The 11,334-nt window shown below is 38.8% G+C and overlaps 1 protein-coding gene and 1 long non-coding RNA gene across 2 annotated transcripts; both read left to right on the top strand.

Annotated features, from left to right (window-relative positions):
• Positions 1–195: 195 nt before the first annotated feature.
• LOC135612179 (uncharacterized) lies at positions 196–3,504 on the top strand. The gene is made up of 2 exons (XR_010486794.1): positions 196–2,186; positions 3,052–3,504. It is a non-coding gene; the product is annotated as an uncharacterized LOC135612179 (long non-coding RNA).
• A 6,674-nt stretch (positions 3,505–10,178) lies between these two features.
• On the top strand, positions 10,179–11,136 carry LOC103983971 (uncharacterized). Its single transcript, XM_009401338.3, has 2 exons — positions 10,179–10,387; positions 10,480–11,136. The coding sequence occupies exons 1-2, from the start codon at positions 10,184–10,186 to the stop codon at positions 11,029–11,031; spliced, it is 756 nt and encodes a 251-aa protein (XP_009399613.2). The 5' UTR covers positions 10,179–10,183; the 3' UTR covers positions 11,032–11,136.
• Positions 11,137–11,334: the final 198 nt, after the last annotated feature.

Here is an 11,334-nt window from a genome sequence, read left to right as displayed (position 1 = left end):
CCATTTACTGCCGCTGCTTACTTCTTTTTTCCCCCTTCGATTGCTGACCTCAGACTCGTCTAACGATCTAAATCACCGCGAGGCACGCAAAACATGCACTACTACGACGTTGCACGCAACCTATTAGCCTGTGAGGCCTTTTGTCGTAGCTTATGATTGCCTCGTGAGACCATTCGGCAACCTTTTCCTCGTAACTTTCCGCCGGGGTCGGGTAATAAAACTCCCCACCAGTCTACCCACACTTGCACCTTCCTCCGCCATCACGTGCCATGTGAGGTACAACGTGGGTAAACCCTGGAATTAGCCGTCGTTAATCGTGCTTATTTCGTAACTCTACGAGCTTAGTTAGTTTCGGTGCCGCGGCGACGTGGCGTTCCCGCACGTGGACGAGTTGGAAGACCGGGCTTCGTGCATGCGGGGCCGCTGGCGGTCCGCTCCGGTTCGGCCTGTCCTTTATGGACCGTTCGACTCGGCCGGTTTCGGCGGCAAGGCGGACCGGTTCAGCTTGTGCACGTTACACTAGCGACGGGGAACTCCAGTGACGAGAAACGAAGGCCGTGCCTTTCGCTTTGTCGTTACTCTGCTCTGTGCTGCGTTCGACAGGGGAAACCTTCGTACGTGGTGTTCTCCTCGGTGGGAGGGCAGCCATGCCTGAGAAGCGGAAGCGAGCACAGGTTTTGTCCGTCTCTCATCGCAGGCTAGTAGAGCAAGTCAGGAAACATGATCTGAAGAAGTTTCAGATGTGAGCTAGCAACGTCTGCTAGATGTTCGATAATATGTGCCAAAGATCAGGATACTGGAAGCAGCAAGCTTGATGAGTTGCTGTTGGCACTGTGTGCTTGTGATCTGATAGTTTCGCGAGACCGACCCTTCGTCGTCGGCCTACAGAAGAGGACACAGTTCGCAGCAGAAGATGTTTGGGAAGGTGAATGTTTCCGCATGCGTTGCATTTTTGTTCTTTGACGGATCTCTCATAATTCCAAAACCCAATATGCTGTGATAAAAACAACACATAGTATTCTACCTGTATTTTCTTGAGTAAAAAAAAGTATGATTGCTCCATTCTCACACATGATTCATCTGATAGAAATTAGAGAAAAGCTTTTTAATTGCATGAAAAGAATCATTAGTTTGGTGGAATACCTTTATATGACCTTTAATATGTTAAATTAACCTCTAGATATATAGGGTGGTACTATAACTAGTTGTAGCTTTCATTTTTCTTTTAGAAGTTTGTGAGCGCAAAGTACAATCCTTCCATGCCTTGGACCATATTAAGACTTTGCACTTTATTTTAGAAAGTTACAATCATGACAAAGCATGCATGTGTGTTGAAAGAAAATACTGGTTAAGATTTCTAAATAGTTCTTCATCTATCATTGTCATAGAGTCAATTTGACAACTACAAAGAATGACACTAGGAATGCTTTAGAGATTCAAACTCATGTGCAAGGAGCTAAAAAGTATCTCCTAACCTAGACTAGAATTGTACAATGAAAGGATAATAATCCTAAGGTCATAAAAGAGTAGATGTGATGAGGTGGTAGACATTTTAGTATATATTCCTCTAATTTTAAGTGTATAATATATATATATATATATATATAACCTGAAAACTTACATATATGCTTTATAGTTTATCATGATCACTTGATCACAGTTGACTATCTAACGACGTTGAAACTCTAATTGGTGCCAAAACATCTGATAAATGTTTTTCCTCTTTTTTTAGGTATCTATCTTTCGTCCCTAATGATTGAAGGTTAAGGACATTTTAAATGTTAATATTCTTTTAACTTAAACTATGTATTGGTGGTCACAATTAATACCAGTTAGCATGAGTTATCTACATGAGCATTAACCAGAGGTATATACATAAAGGATCGTCATATTTGTGGGACATATATGTTACAGAGGCAAATACACTGCATATTTGTAAGATAACATGTCAAAATCATCCCCATCATTTTTTGTTGACTGAAATCACTGTCTTTATTTTTGGAGGGCCGTCAAGTACCAGTCAATTGGAACATGCTTTACACATAAGAAAGTAACTTGGTTGTCTCTTTTCCTTGTAAGATGGTTGAAGGCTGACTCTATTCCCATATATGAAGCTGAAAAGAAAAGCAGTACATGGCAGACTTCAAGCTTATATCCGCAACGAGATAATGCATCTTGGGTTGTTGGTATTTCACTCTCATTGTGTTAAGCTATCAAAGTAGTTGCAGCTTACGTAGATCCTGTTAACAAGTTTGATGTGTCACCTTAAGAGATAGGATGCTATATGTTCTTTGTTTCACCTGTGTGTCTCTTATGTTAAAATTTTGCGAATGGAAAGTGGTTTATCTTCTGCTTGTCGCATATTATAGCACACCCTAACCTTTCTTCATTATTCCATCTTTCATTAATATTACTGAAGAAGGTTAATTATCTTAGAGTTTTATGCATAAAACTTTTGGACCTTCACTAGGAAGCTTCTTCTGAGCAGCTTCTCTAAAACAATCCATACATGAGTCTGACTTTTCTATTGATTGATGAATTTAATTTATGAACAAAGGCCATATCACTTTTAGGATCTTTAAGGAATCTTAATCATACAAGAGCTGTACAGCTTAATGTGATGCTGGAACAACATGAACCACCCCACATCCTTTCCCATCTCAAAATGTGCTTTTGCTTAAAGTACTCTAGTACACATATGTGACTTCCCATCTCAAAAGTCACATACATTACATACTGCACAAAGGTAACAATTTAGTAACTTGGGTAATCAAGTCGATCCACTCCCCCATCAACCATGTAAAACCTGTTTGCATGGGCCACTTTGGCAATAATGTCTACCTTTATTTTCCTCACATGTTAATCAAACTTTTTTATCTATGGCTATATATACTAGTCCACAGCTTCCCTCCTTCATGGACATTTTTTCTATTTCCCACTTGCAATTTAATTCATTTTTATTTTGGAAAAGGATTTCTCGTGTCAAAAAGCATGATAAGATGCTACCACTACATTTAGATACCTGATAATGATCAAATATTCTTTGGGCAGCTAAAACAACAAAAAGCAGATCTCATGTGAGTTTGACCATGGACTGTTCTTGCCCTGTGGCCACCACACCATCCACTGCAGCAGTGGTGGCTTTTCATAAGATTCTACAGCATCCAGAGTTCCATGTGGAGCCCAGGCATGGTGATGTCTCTGAGGAGATGTACAATTTTTGTGTGGAAAGATGGGGAAGGAATGATTCAATGCTTGGTGATTGTACTGGCCACCTTCCGAGGGCTCAAAGGACAGACATCTGGTGGGTCATCTTTCAGTGGACAGTAATATTCAGCATATAGTGAGACTTCTCTAGAAATATGAGTCCTAGTTTGCCCTGTTTGCTACTGTTTAGATTGGTAATGGTTTCAGTTGGAACCCACTTGGAACAATGGATATTCATAGATACCATGATTTTTTTTCTCACACAAGATGCAGAAAAATAAAAAAATTGCTCCTTTATGAATCAGTTGTCAGGTGCTGAGTTGCCTTTGAAATATATACAAAATAATTTTGATCATAATTGTAATGAAATATTGAAAAAATATAGGCTAAACATCAACTTATCATGTAAACTTAAGTATATGTTTTTTTAATTTTATTTTTTGACAAAAAAAAGTACAAGAGATAAAAGTAATGAATTTGATGAGATTAATACTTCAGTTTTATTCTACATAACTTGTGTGAACTTAATTATGCACACCAAATCACTGAAAGCCCAAATGAAATTTTTTGTACTTTTGTGAACACTATGTTCTTTCTTTTTTTCAGAACAAACTTATTTCATCTTGGCTTAATTTGGTTTGATCTACTGAATTTGGCCAAAATGCTTGATTTGGTATATCTAGAAGAAGATAAAGGATAAGATTAATAGCATTCAATTGGAAGCTTTAGACAACAAAGATCATTACACACTTCTTAATAAAGACATTAGTATTGCTTGGAAGTAAAAAGGAAATTAACACAAGCCTTTGTTGTCATAGAATGCCATCAGTAGCTTGAAGAGATCCTTGATGAGAGTACTTAACAATAACAGCAGCTTCCAAACTTGAGAAATAGTGACTTCCCTGTTGCTACAGTTCTTCCTTCATCAAGGAGACAGGTCTCTGATCCTCTGGCTGCTCCTCAAGGGGGACACTTCATGGAACATGTATCCTGAAACGATACCTCATTGGTACCAGCTTTACCCTCTGGCATGGAACAAAATGACCAACTGTAGAGAGGATCACTTTTGCCAGACCCAATCCAGTGACATCAGAGGGGGAACCTTATGTTGGATGGAGAAGCATTGAGTCTTGGATTGTTGATTAATAAAAACATATTTTTGTTAAAAGAAATGAAAAATAATGTATATAAATTAAGGATGGAAATATGACATTCAAATCCATCTACTCATTTTCTTTAATTTTGACATCCAATAGTCTCCACATTGAGTGCTATGCTAAGAACACTTTTTACAATGTTACTATGGGTAGAGAACATCAACCAGAAATATTTCAAGCCTTCCATTTTAAAATGAAAGAAATATTTTTATATATTGTTCACATATTATCATAATCAACTACATAAAAAATGTATCCATTCTTCTCCTAAAACCACAAAAGGGAAAAAAAAAGTTCTGATGATAATTAGATTGCAAAAAAGAATTTATTTCCTTTTTAAAAAGTATGCTAATTGTATACAGCATCATTTATCTTTTTTTCTTTTTTTGTTAAATTCTTCTCAATCTTTTTTATTTATTTATTTATTTGAAAGATGAAAAGACCAAGTTGCATAAGGCACCAACTCTCGTGCATCTCCCCCACCTCCACAAAAGCCACAGATTCAAACCACAATAAACTTAGTTGTTAAGTCAAGCTAGACATTTCAGGTTCAAAACATATGAATAGGCTTTGGAGAAAGTCAAAACTAGAGAAAAATTTAAGGGCAACATCACTCGCACAATCCAAGAACAGAAAATAAAAATATTAGATTTTCACAAAAAAGTTTCATTATCATGTGCGTAAAAATCCACAAAACTAAAAATCACGTGTGAGATAGTTATATTACCTAGGGAGATCATATATTCTTAAATTTCTATAGATTTGTGGAAGAGAATGAAGGAGGTCAACTATCCTCATCTCTAGCGATAATCCACATGGTAGGGGTTGCGAAGACGCTTCTCGAATCACTGTTTAAATCTCCACACGCCCTAAATAGAGGCTGCTAGCTGAGGAGGAGGAGAAGGGGAAGAGAAGAATATGAGGAGACCCTCGAATCGCTACTCAAATCTTTGTACGCCCTAAATAGAGACTGCTAAGGAGGAGGAGAAGGGGAAGAGAAGAATATGATGAGACAACTAAAAAACTATCTCGTGGCCCTTTAGTTCCCTCATATTTATAGAGGCTCATTGTCAACTTAACCCTAATGGATCTTGTCATATTAGGTATTAGATCTTCATCCAACTACCCAAGCCTCTTAGATTAGTGGGTCTCTACCCAATAATCTCTCAATAGCTCTTATTGGATCTCATTCATAGGATCTAATAATTCAAGGGCTTATTGAATATCCAATGAGATAGAGACTCTAGCGGATATCTCATATCTGAATATCTGCTTATTGTCACGTATGAGATAGTTGTGTTACCTAGAGATATCGTATATCCCTGAATCACTACAGATCTATAGGAGAGAATGAAGGAGGTCAAGCGTTATCCTCTCTGACGGTGATCCACACAGCAAGACTACAACAACGCTTCTCAAATCGCTGCCCAAATCTTCATACCTACTATTTGAGGAGGAGAAGGGGAAAGTAGAATAGGAGGTGGTAACTAAGAAGCCCTAGCTTATGGGCCTTTGGTTCCCTCTTATTTAAAGAAGCCCTCAGTTAATCTAACCTTAATGGATCATACCCTATTGGGTACTGGATCTTCATCCAATTACCCAAGTCTCTTAAATAAGTGGGTCTCTATCCAATAATCTCTTATTAGCTCTTATTGGATCTCATTCATGAGATCTAATAATTCAGGCGCTTATTGGATATCCAATAAAAAAGGGGCTCCGACGGATATCTCATATCTGAACCTTTACTCGTCACAACGCCTATCATATGTGTGTGACCCTTTAGGCCCAATATCGAGTTGGCCGTGAGTTATACATGTTAAAACTCGTTCTGACTTAGTAAATTATTACTTCATAATAATTCACTCGACTCATCGACTCTGTATACGTACTTGTTGGAATCAATGTGACACTAAGAGGAGAGGGTGAATTAGTATAGCGATAAAAATTACGATTGTGATCCCTAGACGATATAAGGAAATTGAGATTCAATAGTACTATGCCACTACGTCGCAATCCCTAGACGACATAGGGAAATTGAATCCTTTGGACCTATATGTCCTCAGTTACCATGTATCTATAGTCCTTCATCCATTTAATATCTCATAGATCGTATATTGGGCATGGTGTTGTCAGACCCATACGGTTTCTCATCGAGTCTCGCTCTAATCGAATTCTCATATAGATCTCTTTCTCTCTCAATCTGAATAACCTTGGCAAGGATTTATGTAAGCAAAAACACACAAGATATTCCTCTCATGATACCAAGATAAAATGATTCTCTATCGATACTCAATAGCTCTCGTAAGGTTAGCTGTCACTTCCAATAACCGGTTGTACTATATCTAGAACTTTCAAACATATAAGTCTGGTATCAAAGAGTAAAGTACTCATATAGTACATCCTTGGTGTCTCAAGTCTACGGTCCAGGTACACTACTAGGACGACGAAATCATTATCTAACAATGAAGTATCATCAACCATCCAATATTTCGTAAGCGGATCAATCAGTGAACTCATTCTCCAATGAGCACTTGTACTGTATCCATAGTGTCCCCACACAAGTAGCCATGAGACCATCCACCTCTATCATATAGATGTGTATATAGTATACCAATCTGTTTGGTTATCTCAATGTCTCTCTCGAGTAACCTATGACCGAGATTATTTATGATCTGTCTTTAAAGGTGAATCAGTCTTATTATTGTGATCTCATCGCGATTTGATTTCTATTGCACAAATTCATCGACATCACAATATATATATGCAACAAGCAATATAAAATAAGAGAATGTCATAATAATAACAAGCAAAAAGATTAAGTGTTATGACACACATGTCATTACTCACGTAATTGGCTTATATGACACCTATGACTAGTAGTAAGGTTAGTTGTCACTCCCGATTACCGATTGTGCTAGATTTAGAAGTTCCAGACCTATAAGTCCGATATCAAAGAGTTGAGTACTCATACGGGACATTCTTGGTATCTCAAGTCTAAGGATCAGATACACCACTGGAACGATAAAATCGTTATTTGACAATGAAGCATCATCAACCATCCAGCATTCCGTGAGCAAGTCAATTAGTAAACTCATTCTCCAATGAGCACTTGCATTATATCTCTAGTGTCTCCACACGAGCAACTATGAGACTAACCACCTCCATCATATGGATAGGTATATAGTACACTAGTATGTCCGATTATTTCATATATCCATGAATATCACAATATATATATATATATATATATATATATATAAATAAAAAATAAAAAAATATAAATAAATAAATAAATAAATAAATAAATAACGTATCGTATCGTATCACACGTGTAACACTAAGGTTATTGAGTTTTTAAATATGAGAAAAGACCAAGGTATAAGGCACCAACTATCCATCTCCCAGCTCCTTAAAAGCCACGTCTTTATTCAGACCACATAAAACAACATCATTTCAAACCTAGTTATCAAATCGAGCTCTCTTCCCTACCCGTTGAGGTGGACATTTGATGTTCACAAGATATATAAACAGGCTTTGGAGAGTGGAAACAGATTGTTGATTATAGACAACAATAATACTGTACCGATCTTTTGAAATGTATGTGTGATCATTTTCCCAAGCCAAATCAAGAAATTTTTATTTTATATTTTCATTGGTTTGAATTAACTTTTTTGGTTTCTTTCATATATCTCTCCTCACACCACAAATCCTGATAGACATTCCTTGTCTAACATTGATATTTATACAGGTGTCTTTTGAGGTCAGGTTGGGAAGAAAAAACATGGGGAGAAAGGAAAAAGATTAGGGTGGGTGAGTTTGGTGTGATCTATTAGTTGCAAATCAAGAATGTAATTAAGACTCAAACTTGTGATTTATGACAACTAGTCCAAATAGGCTAGGCTAATCAGAGACAATAACAGTACTCTATGGATCTTTTTCTACTACTAAAAAAATATGTATGATGATAATCCACGAGCTAAATCAAGAATATCAATATATTTTCCATCATTTTATTAGATTTTTTTTTAGGAAAACAAATCAAGAAGAAAAGAGTATCCGGCATGCTTTTTTTTTTATTTAAGACAAAATAGTCTAGGCTTAGACAATAAATCAATCTGCATATTTAGTTTAGTCATTTTCGCCTATAGCACAAGGGAATAACTTGACTAAAAACATTATGATAATTTCGAGGGATATTCTATTCTAGAATTGGGTGATAAATATATGAGTTTTTAACCTCGATCAGTCGAATTCTTTCATACTTAATCCCTATTTAGAACTAATTCTTATCTTTTTATAATTTTAATATTTTCTCATAAATATTTTATAAAGAAATTGATTAATAAATAGTTCTGGAATTTGACATTTTGCCAAATTTAGATATTACACATGCTGCAAGGGCAAATCCCAATTGGTCCGCACTTCCCTGACCCAATTCAATCAAATATAATGACTAAATTATTCTGGCTCTTGTTCTTGTTTAGCCTTTGTCCTTCCACAGTTTCCTACAGTCGGGTGTGGACAAACAGCTGACTTCAGTCTAATTCACTGTAGCAGATCGTTCAGCGTATGAGCTGCTGATGATAAGAACCCTAACTTCCAGATGCAATGCTTCCAGATGCTGCGCTTCTCCTCTCCTGTCACTTCCGACTTGATCACTGACCTCTATCCTGTCTGTAGTGGCTCCAAGCCCAGGGTTGGTGAGCTCTCGTGCGTCTCCCACTACCGGTTGTAACGCCAAAGTGATCCAAGAATATTATGCCGTAACAAGAAGCCCAGCTGTTTCTTCTCATTCTCACTACCTGGAAATCACTTCACTAGAGAGAGAGAGAGAGAGAGAGAGGGGGGGGACGAAGTGGAACTTGGTGACATCATCATCCTCCAAAGAGGAAGAAGATGAGTGCATGATGTTGGTATCTGCCATCACGCTTCCTCACGACTTTGCGCCAAACTCGCGCAGGAAGTGACATCTCATCTCTGATAGCTTCACACATCTGCTTCCAAGCAATATCGAAGCCATTGTTGCTTGCTGACAGAAACCCCATAACCTTCGGCATCCTCATGATCCGGTGGAATACTGCTCCACACGTCACGCAACCGATGAAACTACTCTCCATCACTAGCTGCCTAATCGTTGCTTCTCGTGTCACACACATCATGTTGTGTCTCTGCCACTTCTTCTTATCCCGAAGGCCCACTCAGGGATCACACCGCACTATAATCTTTTTCCGGAGAAAACTGAGCAATCTTGTCCCTGTATTAGTAGTACGCAGGCCAACGCACACCGAAAGCAGATTCCGGGGAAGAAGAAGATTGCCATTTCTTTCCACCCAAAAACGACTGCTAAAACTTCTGTAACATGTACGCTACTGATGATGATCGTGTACGGCCCGGTTGCTTTTGTGTTGCTGAACTCAAGAATCGACCCAGGTAGGTACCATTTTCTCCCAGATTTAACTCGGCTCTGAAGGATACCATCACCAGGAGACCTACCGGCAATTCGTCGAACACTTTTGTAGATGTTACCCTCTCTCTCGTGTTGCTTTCTCGTATCGGCCTTCCAAGAAAGCTGACAGCAGTAGCTTTCTCGTATCGGCCTTCCAAGAAAGCTGACAGCATTATTCCTGGGATGTCATGTTCTCGTGGTGGCACCACGTCGACTAGCATTTAATTTAGCTGGTGCTTCTCTCTCTCTCTCTCTCTCTCTCTCTCTCTCTATATATATATATATATATACACACACACAATACAATATATATATATATATATATATATATATATATATATATATATATATATATATATATATATATATATATATGACGAGAGCGGCAGGAGGACTCAGCCGGGATGCCATGGAATGGAGAAAGAGTTTCCTGGATCTTGTTCTTGTTCCATCAAGCCTTCTTCTCCATATCCTGTATCACTGTTGGCTGTGGCGTAAGGTTCGATCACAGCCACTTCGCACGGTAATAGGGATCAACTCCGCCGGGCGTCGCCACTGGGTGCTGGCCATCATTAAAGTACTCACTCTCTCCACCTTCCTCGAACAGTTTTCTCCTGCTGCATGTACTGTTGGAGCAATTCCTTGAGGCTTCCTGTTGATGTGTCGCAGGACAACGACAAGAAGAACATCCTCGCGGTGCAGTCGATAAGGAACGCCATCATGGCCTCCACCCTGATGGCCACCACCTCCATCCTCCTCTGCTCGGGCCTCGCCGCCGTCATCAGCAGCACCTACAGCATCAAAAAGCCTCTCGACGACGCGCTGTTCGGCGCCCACGGGGAGTTCATGGTGTCCCTGAAGTACGTCACGCTGCTGCTCATCTTCCTCTTCGCCTTCCTTTGCTACTCCCTCTCCATAAGGTTCGTCAACCAGGTGAACTTCCTCATCAACACTCCTTGCTGCGGCCACGAAGGCTCACCGGTGACCCCGCAATACGTGTGTGATCTCCTGGAGAAGGGCTTCTTCCTCAACACCGTGGGGAACAGGCTGTTCTACGCTGCACTTCCGCTCCTGCTGTGGATATTTGGTCCAGTCCTGGTGCCCTTGTCCTCTCTCGCCATGGTTCCCATACTGTACAACCTTGATACGGTGTGCGAGAAAGGGAAGAGTGGCTTTGGTGTCGAAGCCGAGGAGACGGATGAAGCCAACATGGGAGTGTAATGCATGGCACGGTTGAAGGGTTGCCATTAATCTGCCATATGTTGATGGTGTTACAGTATTCCTCTTTATGATGTCAAATCAATCTTAGAGATATTTCATTTGTTTCGTCATCGATTCGAGATTTGATGAACATTATTTCTAGTAAATATTAAAATTTCATCCAAATATCCATCTACAAATCGAAACTACTAAATTCTAAATAGTTTATACATATGCAAATTATTACATGACATAATTGTCATCATAAATAGATTCGATTATTAGATTGAAGGAATCCAATTCCATTAACTTAAACACCTATAT

The sequence above is a fragment of the Musa acuminata genome, chromosome BXJ2-5 (assembly GCF_036884655.1).
Source record: "Musa acuminata AAA Group cultivar baxijiao chromosome BXJ2-5, Cavendish_Baxijiao_AAA, whole genome shotgun sequence".
Taxonomy (NCBI): Eukaryota; Viridiplantae; Streptophyta; class Magnoliopsida; order Zingiberales; family Musaceae; genus Musa; species Musa acuminata.
Note: the sequence above shows the minus strand (reverse complement) of the source record. Positions and strands in the feature narration are given on the sequence as shown.